The 17483-nt window shown below is 42.8% G+C and overlaps 1 protein-coding gene across 2 annotated transcripts in view; it reads left to right on the top strand.

Moving 5' to 3' along the window:
* Positions 1-17483, top strand: part of LOC112229568 (HIVEP zinc finger 1) — an 86233-nt gene that overhangs the window by 62289 nt on the left and 6461 nt on the right. For both annotated transcript variants that reach the window (XM_042310481.1, XM_024395490.2), the window contains exons 4-6: positions 7981-13793; positions 13984-14111; positions 14251-14426. In XM_042310481.1, the coding sequence (XP_042166415.1) occupies positions 7981-13793; positions 13984-14111; positions 14251-14426 (6117 nt within the window). The remainder of the gene's footprint in view (positions 1-7980; positions 13794-13983; positions 14112-14250; positions 14427-17483) is intronic.

The raw sequence follows: 17483 nt of genomic DNA, 5'->3' as shown, positions 1-17483 counted from the left end.
TTGTCAGCTCGGGGATTCAATCTTGCAACCTTACTTAACTACTCCAACACTAACAACCTGCCTCTCATTGCACTCCACGAGGAGACTGCCTGTTACGCGAATGCAGTAAGCCAAGGTAAGTTACTAGCTAGCGTTAAACTTATCTTATAAAAAAATAAATCAATCATAATCACTAGTTAAACTAGTAATATCATCAACCATGTGTAGTTATCTAGCGTGTCCTGTGTTGCATATAATCGATGCGGTGCGTATCGTTGCTCCAATGTGTACCTAACCATGAACATCAATGCCTTCCTTAAAATCAATACACAGAAGTATATATTTTTAAACCTGCATATTTAGCTAAAAGAAATCCAGGTTAGCAGGCAATATTAACCAGGTGAAATTGTGTCACTTCTCTTGCGTTCATTGCACGCAGAGTTAGTATACTGTATACATATTACCTCGACTACCTCGTACCCCTGCACATTGACTCGGTACTGGTACCCCTTGTATATATCCTTGTTGTTATTTTATTGTGGTACTATTTTTCCTTCAGTTTATTCAGCAATTTTGTAGTTTTTTAGTCTGCATTGTTTGTTAAGGGCTCGTAAGTAAGCATTTCACTGGAAGGTCTGCACCGGTTGTATTCGGCACCTGTGACCAAAAAGAAAAGTGATTTAATTTGAAATGGAGTTAGTCTGAGTTAACCTGCCTCGTAGCAGGTTAGTTCTGAAGAATTCCTTGCCATTTGTAGGATACTCCTCTGGTCAGAGTTTATCGTGGAGAAAGGATGCATCCCAATTGACACCCTATTCCCTATACAGGGCAGTAGTTTTCAAACTGTGTTTTCCTAATATTGCTACTTTTTTTGAACACTCAATTATAAATGTAACCTGTGGAATGAATGTGATTATTTTATTTGGGAGCACCAGTCCCACTAGAAAGAATATCACTCAGATAATACATTGAATGGCACAAATGGTTACATTAGTATTAGTAGTATACAAATGATTATTTGTAGTATGTACCAGGTGAGGTGGAGGTCATCACCACTAAATAAGTTCAAAGGGACATTTGGGGAATTTTAGGTGTGGAATTTTTATCCCATCAGTGTGCCACAGTTGGGAACCACTGATATAGAGAATAGGGTACTATTTGGGACCTAGATATAAACATTTACTCATGCCTTGAACGCTGTTAAGGCTATGTTCCTTAGCTAGGAAGATTAGTGTTAGTATGCCAAAGAGATTACTACATCAGGAAGGTTCCGGTATTTCCTCTATCCCATTAGATCCCCCCCTGCTCTCTGAGCAGTCCCTACATAGTATCCATCCTAAATGGCACCCTTTTCCCTTTATAGTGCAGTACTTTCAACCAGGGCCCAAAAGTAGTGCTCTAAATAGGGAATAGGGTTCCCTTTGGGACACAGCCTCAGTCTCTTTTTGAATGAGGTTGGGTGGGGTTATGTGTTGAAGCGAGAGGATTCGGAACTAACAATGTATTGATCGTCTAAATCCCCTCTCCAAATACACCACCGGTGATGTCACCAGGCCTGTAAATCACAGGTTAATCCCCATGGAAAGGCACTATCAATAGGTGCTACTAGGACACCATTTCAATGACTTCTCATTTTCCTTGTCTTTCAGTCATTTTTCTCCCTTGCGTTCTAACTCATGGCCATTCCCTGCAATGTACTATGTAATCCAGAATAGTAATCTAAGATAAAACATGGCTGGTGAAAAACTGCATTTCATTGCAAGTGCAAATAATTGATTTATACCTATTAATTTACAAGACCACCAAGCATAACTTAGTGTCTTTTTTTAGAAAGTATTCACACCCCTTGACTTATTCCACATGTTGTGTTACAGCCTGAATTTAGCATGTATTACCTTGAGATTTTGTGTCACTGTCCTACACACAATACCCCACAATGTCAAAGTAGAATGTTTTTTTCTCAATGTTTACAACGTAATAAAAATGAAAAGATGAAATGTCTTTTGTTATGGCAAGGCTAAATAAATTCAGGAGTAAACATTTCCATAACAAGTCACATAATAAATTGCATCACATACAATTATCGGTAAGGTGCCTCAGTCGAGCAGATTTAACACAGATTTAACCACAACCAGGGAGATTTTCCAATGCCTCGCAAAGAAGGGCACATAGGAAAGGGGGATCTAGAAAGGGAAAGGGGACACCTAGTCAGTTGTACAACTGAATGCATTCAACTGAAATGGGTCTTCCGCATTTAACCCAACGCTCTGAATCAGAGGGGTGCGGGGGGGCTGCCTTAATCGACATTCACGTCTTCGGCGCCAGGGGAACAGTGAGTTAACTACCTTGCTCAGGGGCAGAAGGACAGATTTTACTTTTTATTTGACCTTTATTTAACTAGGCAAGTCAGTTTAAGAACAAATTCTTAATTACAATGACGGCCTACTCCGGCCAAACCCGGACGACGCTGGGCCAATTGTGCGCCGCCCTATGGGACTCCCAATCACGGCCGGATGTGATACAGCCTGGATACGAACCAGGTACTATAGTGATGTGTCTTGCACTGAGATGCAGTGTCTTAGACTGCTGCACCACTCAGGAGCCCAGTGAAGTTAGCATTGTGAAATTATTAATTACACTTTGGATGGTGTATCAATACACACTAGTCACTACAGAGATACAGGTGTCCTTCCTAACTTAGTTGCCGGAGAGGAAGGAAACCACCCACGGATTTGAACATGAGGCCAATGGTGACCTTAAGTGTTTAATGGCTATGATAGGAGACAACTGAGGATGGATCAATATTTTAATTATTCCACAATACTAACCTAATTGACAGAGTGAAAAGGTAACCTGTATATAATAAACATTTTCCAAAACATGCATCCTGTTTGCAACAAGGCACTAAAGTAGCACTGCAAAACAATTGGCAAAGCAATTCACTTTTTGTGCCAAGTACAGTGTTATGTTTGGGTCAAATTCAATACAGCACATTACTGAGTACCACTCCCCATAGTTTCAAGCATAGTGGTGTCTGTATCATATTATGAGTATGCTTTTATCGTTAAGGAATGGGGAGGTTTTCAGGATAAAAAAATAAATGGAATGGAGTAGGGCAAAATCCTAGAGGAAAACCTTGTTTGGTCTACTTTCCATCAGACACTGGGTGAAGTATCCACCTTTCAGCAGGACAATAACCTAAAACACAAGGCCAAATCTACACTGCAGTTGCTTACCAAGAACACAGTGAATGTTCTTGAGTAGCCGAGTTACAGTTCTGACTTAAATTTACTTGAAAATCTATTGCAAGACCTGAAAATGGCTGTCTAGCAATGATCAACAACCAATTTGGCAGATCTTGAATAATTGTGAAAAGAATAATGGGCAAATGTTGCTCAATCCAGGTGTGGAAAGCTCCTAGAAACATACCCAGAAAGACTCATTGCTGTAATCGCTGCCAAAGATGATTATACAAAGTATTGACTCAGGGGTGTGAAAACTTATTTAAATCAGATATTTCTCTATTTAATTTTCAATACATTTCTAAAAACATTTTTTCACTTTTCCTTCTGGGGTGTTGTGTGTGTGTAGATGGGTGAGAAGAAAATATATTTAATCAATTTTGAATTCAGGCAGGAACACAGCAAAATGTGGAATACTTTCTGAAGGCACTGTAGGACCAATATCTATCTATGTCAGGGACTAATAGGAATCCTGACATGATTTTATGGGTAATGTGAGGGGAAAAATGTAAAAGCCAGGAAATCATGACAGGCCTATAGGCCCTGGTCAAAAGTAACATAATATATAGGAAATAGGGTGCAATTTGGGATGCACACAGGGTACAGCTAACCTTATGTAATGGGTCACTAAAACCACACTATTTACCCTTTTGATGCGTATGATCACATATTTGTGATCATTGTTGAGTGGTCCCTGCAGCGTACCATTGCAAATACAGTTGACGTTAGACGTTTACATACACTTAGGTTGGAGTCACTAAAACTTGTTTTTCAACCACTCCACAAATTTCTTGTTAACAAACTATAGTTTTGACAAGTAGGTTAGGACATCTACTTTGTGCATGAAACAAGTAATTTTTCCAACAATTGTTTACAGACAGATTTATAATTCACTGTATCACAATTCCAGTGGGTCAGAAGTTTACATACACTAAGTTGACTGTAACTTTATACAGCTTGGAAAATTACAGAAAATTATGTCATGGCTTTAGAAGCTTCTGATAGGCTAATTGACATAATTTGAGTCAATTGGAGGTGTACCTGTGGATGCATTTCAAGGCCTACCTTCAAACTCAATGCCTCTTTGATTGACATCATGGGAAAATCAAAAGAAATCAGATAAGACCTCAGAAAATAAATGGTAGACCTCCACAAGTCTAGTTCATCCTTGGGAGCAATTTCCAAACACTTGAAGGTACCACGTTCATCTGTACAAACAATAGCACGCAAGTATAAACACCATAAACACCATGCCTCTCAGCAAGGAAGAAACCACTGCTCCAAAACCACCATAAAAAAAGAGACTATTGTTTGCAACGGCACATTGGAAGAAAGATTGTACTTTTTGGAGAAATGTCCTCTGGTCTGATGAAACAAAAATATAACTGTTTGGCCAGAATGACCATTGTTATGTTTGGAGGACAAAGGGGGAGGCTTGCAAGCCGAAGAACAACATCCCAACCGTGAAGCTTGGGGGAGGCAGCATCATGTTGTGAGGGTGCATTGATGCAGGAGGGACTGGTGCACTTCACAAAATAGATGGCATCGTGAGGATGGAAAACTACGTGGATATATTGAAGCAACATCTCAAGACATCAGTTAAAGCTTGGTCACAAATGGGTCCTCCAAATGGACATTGACCCCAGCATTCTTCCAAAATTGTGGCAAAATGGCTTAAGGACAACAAAGTCAAGGTATTGGAGTGGCCATCACAAAGCCCTGACCTCAATCCCATAGAACATTTGTTGGCAGAACTGAAAGTGTGTGTGAGCAAAGAGGCCTTCAAACCTGACTCAGTACACCAGCTCTGTCAGGAGGAATGGGACAAAATTCACTCAACCCAACTTATTGTGGGAAGCTTGTGGAAGGCTACCCGAAACGTTTGACCCACGTTAAACAATTTAAAGGCAATGCTACCAAATACTAAGTGAGTGTATGTAAACTTGTGACCCACTAATGCCATGGTCATTGCACACAATATAGCTGATTACACATAGTCCATTTAATCTGACCATCCGAACAAACTACCTCACTTTGTTGATTACATGACCCTGTTCTCACTCTCCCTCCGCTCCGACCAGGCTAAAACTTATCCAAGCCATAATACTTTTGATGCATTTGATGACGCAAAATTATCTTCATCGCTTGGCGACGAGGCAGGCGTCTTTAGGCTAAATCCCCAGTGGTGATAATACGTTGACAGGATGATCAAATGTAGGCACCGCTGTAGCCTAGTTTTTCCTGGGTAGAATAAATTACATACATTTTTTAAAAATGAACAAAAAGTATTTATGATGCCAGCATTTCCCTTAGCCATGGCCTGCATATGTAATATATGCTCATACCCCGCTATCACTTTGGTTTGTTCAACACTATTGTATCAAACACACCGGATTTAACACCTCAAGTTTCCCACCTGTCACGTGTTTGCCCTCTCTGGCCTCTAGCTCACCAGGCTGCTCGTTATGGTGCACACCTGTCACCGTCGTTACGCGCACCTGCACGTCATCAGACTTACTTGGACTCCACTTCCCTGATTACCTTCCCTATATATGCCACTCCCTTTGGTTCCTTCCCCAGTCGTCATTGTTTCTGTTTCAGTTTTATGTCTATGCGTTGTTCGTGTTTCTGGTTTTGTATTATGTTGCATTTATTTATAACACTCACTCCCTGAACTTGCTTCCCGACCCTCAGTGCACATCGTTACACCGTCTCACATGCGCAGACCCTCAGACAGGCTAATACCACAGCCTCTTTCATATATTAATTTAATATAGATCATAATAATTATTATTTAATTATAAATATTACTATAGATATTTGCTGCTACTGCTATAAGCAGAAAGGATAAGATATTGAGTGGTTAAAAATAGTTTTATAAAGCCTAATATGAAGCAGAAAATGTGATCTTGATGCAATGAGGGGTGCAGAGAATAGTGGCAAAATGCAACAATCAAATTCTAGAACAGCAGCATAGAATTCTGGTACTGTGTGCAAAAATAACTCTCACTATAAGGCGTTATTAATACTTAGAACTTAAGCGTCAAAAGGTTATTTCACTATGTTTAAATGTCACTATTTTTCAACTTCATATTCATCATCTCCAGCACCACCCCAACATCAACATATGTGAAAATGCAACGTTTCTACAGTATGTTTTATTGTAAAAAAGATAGACAATAAGTGATTCCAATGACACAATCAACCAATTAGTAAGTATTAGGCAATGCCTACTCATAGTTGGTTAAAATCACACAATGCACACGATGTCATTGGAAGCACTTGTCGTTTTTCCCACAAAACATAGACGTGCCATTTTTCCATATGTTGATGTTAGGGTGGTGCTGGAGATGATGAATATGAAGTTGAAAAATAGTGACATTTTAATGAACATCTCTTTCAAGGCCAGGTTTAGGAGTTATGGGGACAGCCATCTATTGGTCTATCTAGTTTAAACAGTAAAAGCTGTATTTGGTTGGGTAACTGACTGCACACCCACAGGATAAAAGCTGCAATTGCACTTAATTGTGTGGTAACGTAGTAATGAAATACACCTGTTGTTTCCCATTACTGTATTTGGTGTTATGTAATTATCTGGCACAATAATAATTAGCGCTGGTTCTCTCCAGGATTAAGTGCAATCAGGGATTGAATATGTTACTCGACATGTCTCCATATACTACACATATACCATATACCATATACTACACATATAATACACATGCACTACCTATTTAATGTATGCATATGCAATGTATATACAATAACATTGCATTAGGGTACACATTTATAGGGAAGAGGTTTGCTTTATAGGTTTGCTTTTTATTAATCTATCCTCAACATCATTATGAAATGGAAAATGTTAAGGGATGGTTTGAAAAGAAGTGGGAATGAGGAAGAGAGCGAGGGAGAGAGTGGGTTTTATTCATACTGTAATGATGCGTGGGCCTCAGTGGCTTCAGACGCACAGCTCGTGCTGCGGAGGAGAACTTCCAGAGCCCAAAATACGAAGCCTCATCCATGAGAACGAAATGTGTCAGAGACAAAAGGCAGTGAGCGGTAAAGGTTGGCTGGTGTTGGTGTTGAGGATCGAGGTTTTACAGAACAAACGACAGACATAGACAAGTGATTTGCTGCTACCGTTAAAAATCTTGATGCACAGGTAGAGTACAGCCTTTTATCTTTGGTAGAAAGACCGATGGTTAATGCAACTGGTGATGCGTTTTATTTTGTAAAATACCCTAATTGATTATCATGCTCTGAATATTTTGTGCAAGATAAAAAATAAACTAGGAATATGCCTGCGTACAGAATTGTTTGGATGAAATTGACAGAAAAATTTCAGAGGAATTTGTTCATTGAGGAGTATTGCATAACAAACTTCACTTCCAATTAATCAACAAAACAGAGGCTTGGTAGCACAGTTTGCAGGGTGGTTTCTTCTAACACAGGCCAAACCATATTTTTTATCTGGTTGGTGAATTCTTGGTGAATCATATCTATTCTTCTCAGTGAAGATCCTCATAGCATATCGGATCATTTTTATTTTGCATAAACTGCAGCTCAGGCTGTAGAGCATGGCGCTTGCAACTCCAAAGGGTCATGCGTTTGATTCCCGCTGGGACCACCCATACGTAAAATGAATGCACGCATGACTCTAAGTCGCTTTGGATAAAAATGTCTGCTAGCATGTTGTTATTGTATATCATATAATATTATTTCAATATTCATGCCAATTTCTCTTTTGTTTGCTTTACAGGGATCAATGAGGGTGGTCGAAGAAGTGCAGATAACATAAAGGCACTGAAGAGGAAAAAGGTTGTGGCAGAAAACCAGCTGAAGAAAATACCCAAATCTCCCGTAAAGAAGTCCTTGCAGTCCAAGACCTCCGTGGCAACACTCCAAGCTGCCTCGTCCAAGGAAGCCGCACCCTCTTGCTCCTACCCCAACAGCCCTTCTCAAAACCCTGCCAGCTCACCAAGCCAGAACCGAGATACGGAGTATGTCCAGCCTAATGCTGAATCCTCTGAGGGAGTGACATCCTCCATTGACAATGATAGGCTAAAGCAGAGGGATACGTCCTTCTCAAAGCCACAGTCTCTCGATCCCATCAGTGGTAAAGAGGAATCTGTCTCTGGTGTTGGGGAGTCTCAGCAGCTCAAGGACAGTAAGAGTGGCGAAACAAGCTGTGAAGGTGACTCTCCTTACCATGCTAGCGCTCCCCTTGAAGTCTTGCTCAGGGCTATGGAATCAGACTTCAGCTCCTTGTCAGAAAAGAACAAATCCTTTCCAGTCACAGCCGTTGAAAAACCTGGCCGAACTCTTTCTGCTCAGTCTAATAGTGAAGTAAATGCTATGCCAGCTATACATTTTGGACTGCAAACTCAGCCTGCGCATATGCAGAATGACTTTGTAAATAAACAAGAGACCTACACAATGCACTCCTCTACCCAGGCTGTTCCCTTGCAGACTTTGCAGCTTGCTACACAGCATTTCAGCAACTGTGGGGAAAAGCCTGGCTTGCAGATGAGCTTCAGTACTGGCTCCTCCGATACCCTAACTCATTCACCTGTTCCCTCAGGCTCCAATTCCTTGCCTCGGAGCCAGCCGCCGGTGGTGCACACATGCCAGTCCCTATCGGCTAGTGTCCCTAGCACCATTCAAGTCCCTGTTACACCTGGTTACAACCCAGCCCAGATGGCCACGGTTGTGAACTTTGGGCTTGAACAGATGTGTAGCATCTCAGCAAAGGACCAGAAGCCTAAGAAGCAGGGGAAGTATGTGTGTGAATACTGCAGTCGGGCATGTGCAAAGCCCAGTGTGTTACTCAAGCACATCAGGTCTCACACAGGAGAGCGTCCCTACCCATGTGTTACTTGTGGCTTCTCATTCAAAACTAAGAGCAATTTGTACAAGCATAAGAAATCCCATGCTCACGCAATAAAACTGGGGCTTGTGGCGCGTTCTGACTCTGGAAGTGGGTCCCTCTCCGTGGAGTCTGACAAAGCACTTGGAACACATTCAGATGTGGAGGAAAGTGGGGACAGCGATGAGGAAAGTAGCACAGCAGACCTAGACCCTGACTCATCACAAAGCAGTGTTGCAGCGTTCTCTGAGAGCAGTTTGCTGAGTGCAGGCACAACACAAGGCAATCATGGGGATGCAGGGGACCCATCAGCTGTTTTCCCTCTGAGTCAGAGGGGCTATGAGTCCAAAGGGACAGCTAGCCTACCAAAGGTGGTTGTCTATCCTGTCAATGTTTCCCCTCAGCGGGCGGACAGTCCAAGAGTCACAGACTCCAGCCCTGAGCAGGCTACTGCCCAGCGGCAAAAGGACTTCCAAACGGCACATCTGAGATCCAGCATCACCGTCCTGTCGTCCTTGAAAGAGGTGGATTGCACAAGCCCCTTACATGATGCAGGAAGTGAGGATGAGGATCAGCAGTGCAGGACTCCACCAGGAGGCGGACATGGTCAGCTTCAGAGGCAGCAAGCCACAGACTTTTCTCAGCAGCAGCAGGGCAAGTGTCTGCTTAGTCCCCGCAGTTTAGGCAGCACAGACTCTGGTTACTTCTCACGTTCTGAAAGTGCAGACCAGGCCATGAGTCCCCCGAGTCCCTTTGTCAAAATAACCCCACCAACAGACATGGATGTCACCAAAAATGTACTTCCTAATCTCCCTGCAGTGGTTGCCACTGCCATGCATGTGGCTTCTGTGGAGAAGCCACGTGTTGTGCAAGGACAAATGCGTCCTCCGTTAGAAACAAAAGCACTCTCTCTCGAGGAACGAATCTCAAAGTTAATATCGGACAATGAGGCAGTGGTTGACGACAAACAACTGGACAGTGTCAAACCAAGAAGGACTTCTCTTTCTAGGAGAGGTAGCATAGACTCCCCCAAGTCATATATATTTAAAGACTCTTTTCAATTTGACCTTAAACCAATGGCGAGAAGGTCGAGTTCCAGCTCAGACATACCCAAGTCCCCCTTCACCCCCACAGAAAAATCTAAGCCAGTATTTCTTCTATCTGTACCCAATCAGTATACACCAATGGACTGTTTACCAATAACAAGAAGTAATTCTATGCCCACAACTCCAGGGCACTCGGGTCTCCCACCTAACATTGTCCAGCAACCCCACCCACTACGGATCTGTCAGTCTTTTGATGACAAAATGAGTTCCTTAAACGATGATGTGTTTTCATCTGCCCCCTCTACCCCAAATCCAGCAATACATTCTCGTACTCTTGTACGACAAGTAGCAGTGGAGGATTTCTCCACAAGTGAGGGCCTTACCTCAGTCCGTTCCATGGACGAAGGTTACCATGGGTCTAGCATCTCCACTGAGTTAATGCAAAGAAGCAGGTCTTTTGAGCATGCACAAGACCGAAACCGAAAGCCTCTGCAGAGCAAAGGCACAATGTATGAATGTGAGACCTGTCGCAATAGGTACCGAAAACTAGAAAACTTTGAAAATCACAAGAAATTCTATTGTTCAGAGCTCCATGGTCCGAAAAACAAGCCAGTATCTGTCAGAGAGACTGAGCAGGATGTTTTTCAACATGTCATGCGGCAGCCGTTAGTCCCCAGAACAGTTATTTCAGGAATAATGGACCAACAGCAATCATTTAGAAAAAGAAGGAAAATGAAGAGTGTTGGTGACGATGATGACCAATCACCAACTGACACCAATCCCCCATGCTCTGTCAGTTTTGATTCTTGCCAACTATCAACAGCCAGTTCAGGTCAGCCATTTTCTCAGCACTCTATCATGGTTGATCTACAGCCTAAAAGCAACCCACCGCAAATAACTCAAAATCAGCTAGTAGCAAGAGGTACAGATGCATCAGAATCAAGACTGTCACCGATCAGAGAAACCCAGGTTAACACCTCTGGTAAAGAGAGAGGCGACCTACAGAGGCAAGGCAGCGGTACATCAGTTATCAGACACACCAACTCTTTAAGCAAGCCCAATTCCTTTGAGACCTCTGAATCTATTGACAGGGCCTCTCCTGTTGATTTCATGTACAAAGATGGCCATAGCACAGGAAAAACTAAGACCGATGCTACTGCCAATCTTTCATTAGAGAGCTACCATGAAAAGATGTCCATTCCTAAATGTGCCGACCAGGGGAAACAAGGGATGGAAAACCGTGTCGACAGCACTTTAGCAGCAGTGGCTGAGAGCTGTGCTGCTGTCCAGCAGTCTCGTCTGGTTCGCCAAAATAACATTCCTGAAATCCTGGTCACAGAGGAACCCGATCGGGAGCATGACGGTCAGAGCACTGAGCAAGGGGAAAAGGTTGCAGATACATTCAACTGGCCCCAGAGGAGCGAGAGCCTGTCCAAACTACCGACAGAAAAGCTTCCACCCAAGAAAAAGAGAATTCGTCTGGCTCAGATGGAACACTCCTCTGGAGAATCAAGCTTTGAGTCCTCACTGTCTCGTAGCCTCAGCAGAGACAGTAGCCTCTCAAGATGCTCCAGTATCTCAGCCTCCTTCGACCGGGATGAGCCATCCAGGTCAGAAAGCCCCTCCAGAGGAGAATTTGTGAACAAAATATCTGAGCATCAAGGGCTACCAATAGCCTTCAACACCCTGGGGGTCCCTGGCATGATAAGACGTGCTGCCTCAGAACAGATCAGTTGCACTCAACCCTCAGTGGAGATCTTGTGCGACTATCGCAGCAAGTCCTTTGACTTTGGCAGTGTCTCCCCCAGCAGGTCTCTGCCACCCAACAGGTCAATGTCACCAATGGAACTGCCAACGAGTGTTCAAGCCTTCCCATCTGTACAGGTACCTCTCATTGAAAGGCGAAGGGGGCCCTTGGTACGCCAGATGTCTTTAAAGATTGGGCCAGAGAGTCAGCAACATGTCGGGAGGCATGCCATACCTCTCCAGAGGCTCCCCACTGTATTCTCTACATCTCAGCAGAGGCCTCAACAGACTACCAACAAGCCTCCCCTTGCCCAACCCTTTATTGTGCATTGTGGAGAAACTCTCCCTCAGAAGAATGAAAGAATGGTGCAAAGCATTAACTTGGGCAGCCACGGTCAACTGCCTCAAATTCATGGCCTTCCACCCCCTTGGCACCTAACGTCGAGGGTTCAGACATGCCAAAATATACAGCAATCTGTGGTTCATGTTGTGGTCGGCCAAGAAGATGCCCAGAACAACTCTGCTGACTCTCAAGACAAAAGCTTTGTGCCCAAATATCAACTGCAGTGTCCTGCTCTGAGACCAAGCCAAACATACTCTCTCTCTACCACACAGGGTACTCAGACAACTTTGCCAGTCTTAACAATACCTATTGCCAATCAGATGCAAAGTATTTTGAAGTCTTCAGATGTTCTCCACAATGTCTGTGTGGCACAACCGTGTTTTCAGATTGTAAGCAATAAGACACAATCAATAGTCTTGCCTGTAAGCCTACAAAATGACCCACCTTCTCAAAACCTACCAGGTGCTCTCCAATTGCCACAGATACTGATAACTCATGAGCAGATGCACCCTTCCCTCTCTGTGACCAGTAACCTGTATGTTGTAGATACTGACACAAAGACTGTACCAGAAATGAACAAGGACAGGACTCCAGCATCTACTAGCCTTCAAGTAAAACACAGTTTAGTTTCCAATACCCAGAACCATATTGGAGAAATTCAAAGAGCTCCCTCCCTGGGGTCCTTACACTGCACACAGAAAATGGCAGCTGTGACCCTTTGCCCACAACAAGAGCCCATTGCCTCAAGCAAGAGAATGCTCTCCCCTGCCAACAGCTTGGATATCGCCATGGAAAAACATCAGAAGCGAGCAAAGGATGAACATGGTGCTGCATGCCTCACTGATGGCAGGTCAGTCAACTACCTGAACTCCAAGATGGCGGAGGTAACTAGGCAACGGAAGCTGATGCTAGTCCGGCAGGTGTGCACCACTGAACCGGTGGACAGTCCCATTGAAACTGAGGCCCCTCCACTGCAACACGAGAAGCCAGTAGGTGAAAAGGACGCCCAGACTCCTAAGAACTGCAAGACTATAACACCTGATTGCACCGGAAAGGATGAACCATCTTCTGTAGTTCCCCAGGAACAACCACGCTCTGCATTAAACACCACTCCAGGGAGTCATGTCTCCTCCTCTGTGCTAGCTAACGCCTCCCTGAAGCCTCAAGACAAGAGCGAGGAAGAGAGATGGTCTCCCGCCAAGTCTCCCATTAGGCCCTCGACTTTCCATGGACAGGTGAAATTGGCCTCATCTGTATCTGTCGTCAACACACGAGACAGCCATCGCCTGTCTTTCCCCAGCCTGAAAACTGCCACCACCTTTACTTGGTGTTACCTGATGAAGAGGAGGCCTCTGCATGTTCCCCAGACGGACCAGAAGGTCTCGGCCTACTCCACCTGGGCGGTGAGCCCCAACAACCCCAACCCACTGGGCCTGCCCACCAAAGTGGTGATGTCTCTCTTTGACTCCAAGCAGAACTCGAAAAAAATACACTACACAGAGGCCATAACGACAAGTATGAAATCCGACATCTTGGCCTATTCAAGCAAGCTGAAAGACGTCATGCCTAAGGTAAGAACCAAACGTTAATTGCATTTTTCACATTTATTTGTAGAATTATCTGTGTTTAATTTTCCATAATTTAATCCCTTAATCTATTTAAATATATCCATAATTTCATGATAGAAATTTGTGAAGGGCATGTCTCATTATCTTTTCTGTCTTGTACTTAGTTAATTTCTCAAATCAACTTACTCCCTAGGTCCTAAAGCCTCAGAAAACTGAGAATAACAGCAAAGTGCAACCTGAGAGTCAGGTGAGCAGCGAGTCAGACAAGGATTCTTCCTCATCCAAAATAGAGCCACGGAGGGTCAAAATATTTGATGGAGGGTAGGTGCCTTAACCGTAATATAAATATTTTCATTGTCCCTTCAATTTGATTAGTTATTGGATTCAGTTATTGGATTAAGGATTCAGTCATGTTGGGTGTATGCACTTATTGTTTTTCACCTTCTTGTGAACCCTGCAGATTCAAATCTAACGAGGACTATGTCTATGTTCGTGGGCGTGGTCGTGGTAAATACATCTGTGAGGAGTGTGGGATCCGCTGCAAGAAGCCCAGCATGCTGCGTAAACACATCCGCACCCACTCTGACGTACGGCCCTACCACTGCACCCACTGCAACTTCTCCTTCAAGACTAAAGGTCAGAGCTTACCGCAGCATTAGCGTGGTTTGGTTTCTAATAAATGAATCAATAGCTGTTATATCTGTAAACTGCTTATAAACCCTTTATAAATACAAGTTATATTATAACGTAATGTATATATTACATTATAAACTGGGAGGTTTGTGCCCGGAATGCTGATTGGCTGAAAGCCATGGTATATCAGACCATATACCACGGGTATGACAAAACATCGTATTTTTACTGCTCTAATGACATTGGTAACCAGTTTATAAACTGAGCAAAAACAGAAACGTGCTCACTGTCAATTGCGTTTATTTTCAGCAAACTTAAAATGTGTAAATATTTGTATGAATATAACAACATTCAATAACTGAGACATAAACTGGACAAGTTCCACAGACATGTGACTAACAGAAATGGAATAATGTGTCATTGAACAAAGAGGGGGGGGTCAAAATCAAAAGTAACTGTCCGTATCTGGTGTGGTCACAAGCTGCATTAGGTACTGCAGTGCATATCCTCTTAATTGGGCTGCAAGTTCTTGCCAGTTCTTGCGGTGAGATGTTACCCCACTCTTCCACCAAGGCACCTGCAAGTTCCTGGACATTTCTGGGGTAATGGCCCTAGCCCTCAGCCTCCGATCCAACAGGTCCCAGACATGCTCAATGGGTTTGAGATCCGGGCTCTTCGCTGGCAGAACACTGATATTCCTGTCTTGCAGGAAATCACGCACAGAACAAGCAGTATGGCTGGTGGTATTGTCATGCTGGAGGGTCATGTCAGGATGAGCCTGCAAGAAGGGTACCACATGAGGGAGGAGAGATGCCTTCCCTGTAACGCAGCATTGTAACACAGCATTGAGATTGCCTGCAATGACAACAAGCTCAGTCCGATGATGCTGTAACACACGCCCCAGACAATGACGGACCCTCGACCTCTAAATCGATCCCGCTCCAGAGTACAGGCCTCGGTGCACTTTAAGCCAGTCCTGTCTGGTCCAGCGACGGTGGGTTTGTGCCCATATGCGACGTTGCTGCCGGTGATGTCTGGTGAGGACCTGCCTTACAACAGGCCTACAAGCCCTCAGTCCAGCCTCTCTCAGCCTATTGCGAACAGTCTGAGCACTGATGGAGCGATTGTGTGTTCCTGGTATAACTCGGGCAGTTATTGTTGCCATTCTGTACCTGTCCTGCAGGTGTGATGTTAGGATGTACCGATCATGTGTAGGTGTTGATACACGTGGTCTGCCACTGCGAGGACGATCAGCTGTCCGTCCTGTCTCCCTGTAGCACTGTCTTAGGCGTCTCACAGTACGGACATTGCAATTTATAGCCCTGGCCACATCTGCAGTTCTCATGCCTCCTTGCAGCATGTCTAAGGCACATTCACGCAGATGAGCAGGGACACTGGGCATCTTTCTTTTGGTGTTTTTCACAGTCCGAAAGGCCTCTTTAGAAAGGCCTCTTTAGTGTCCTAAGTTTTCATAACTGTGACCTTAATTGCTTACCGTCTGTAAGCTGTTAGTGTCTTAACGACCGTTCCACATGTGCATGTTCATGAATTGTTTATGGTTCATTGAACAAACATCATAAACAATGTTTAAACCCTTTACAATGAAGATCTGTGAAGTTATTTGGATTTTTATGAATTAATAGCAGTAAGGCAGTAAGGCTACTCGGGGGTTTGTGATATATGGCCAATGCACCATGGCTAAGGGCTGTGTCCAGGCACACCGATTTGGCTCGTGCTTAAAAACAGCCCTTAGCCGTGGTATATTGGCCATATACCACACCCCCACAGGCCTTATTGCTTAATTATACCAGTAGCATGGTTTGGTTTATAATAAATTAATCAACGTGTTATTGCTGTTTATTAATTATCTATAAGCATTTAGTAAATTATAATCCTAACAATTAATAATAATAATAACTGTAAACTCATCTTTTTTTTTTTTTTTTTACAATTTGTATTATTTATAAACAATTTATAATGTGTAACATTATGTAAAGTGTTACCATTATTTGTAACTCAAGATGTTAAATTTCATCAAAAAAAATTCAGAACACACTTACACCTACTATACATAAAAGGGTTTTATCTTAATATGTAAGGTACACCTTATATACCTTTGGTTTACAATAAATTAACCAATGGGTTACAGGTGTTTATTACAGATTTATAAATCAGTAATATCTTAAAACGAATGATTATAAGGTACGTATAATATATATCTTAGTGTTAACATTATTTGTAACTCAAGATAGCTATTTGCTTATCTACAGGTCTGGGATCAATTCAAATTGAAGGCAGTCAGTAATTTAATATTCAAAAATTGAAAAACTTTTCCAATAAATATTTTATACTCCTCAGTTTATTGAGAAGTCACTGATGCTGTTTTTCATTTTGTATTTTTGTATTAAAAGTGACACTACTGGTCAAACATTTTCAGACACCTACTCATTCAAGGGTTTTTCTTTATTTTTACTATTTTCTACATTGTAGAATAATAGTGAAGACATCAAAACTATGAAATTACACTTATGGAATCATGTAGTAACTAAAAAGTGTTAAACAAATCAAAATATATTTTATATTTGAGATTCTTCAAATATCCACCCTTTGCCTTGATGACAGCTTTGCTCACTCTTGGCATTCTCTCAACCAGCTTCATGAGGTAATCACCTGGAATTCATTTCAATTAACAGGTGTGCCTTGTTAATTTGTGGAATTTCTTTCCTTCTTAATGCGTTTGAGCCAATCAGTTGTGTTGTGACAAGGTAGGGGGGTATACGGAAGATAGCCCAATTTGGTAGAAGACCAAGTCCATATTATGGCAAGAACAGCTCAAATAAGCAAAGAGAAATGACAGTCCATCATTACTTTAAGTCAAGAAGGTCAGTCAATCCAGGAACATTTCAAGAACTTTGAAGTTTCTTCAAGTGCCGTCTCAAAAACCATCAAACGATGTGATGAAACTGGCTCTCATGAGGACCGCTACAGGAATGGAAGACCCAGAGTTACCTCTGCTGCAGAGGATAAGTTCGTTAGAGTTAACTGCACCTCAGATTGCAT

This window comes from Oncorhynchus tshawytscha, linkage group LG31 (genome assembly GCF_018296145.1).
Source record: "Oncorhynchus tshawytscha isolate Ot180627B linkage group LG31, Otsh_v2.0, whole genome shotgun sequence".
NCBI lineage: Eukaryota > Metazoa > Chordata > Actinopteri > Salmoniformes > Salmonidae > Oncorhynchus > Oncorhynchus tshawytscha.
The sequence above is the reverse complement of the archived record's forward strand: the minus strand, read 5'-3'. Positions and strand labels throughout refer to the sequence as shown.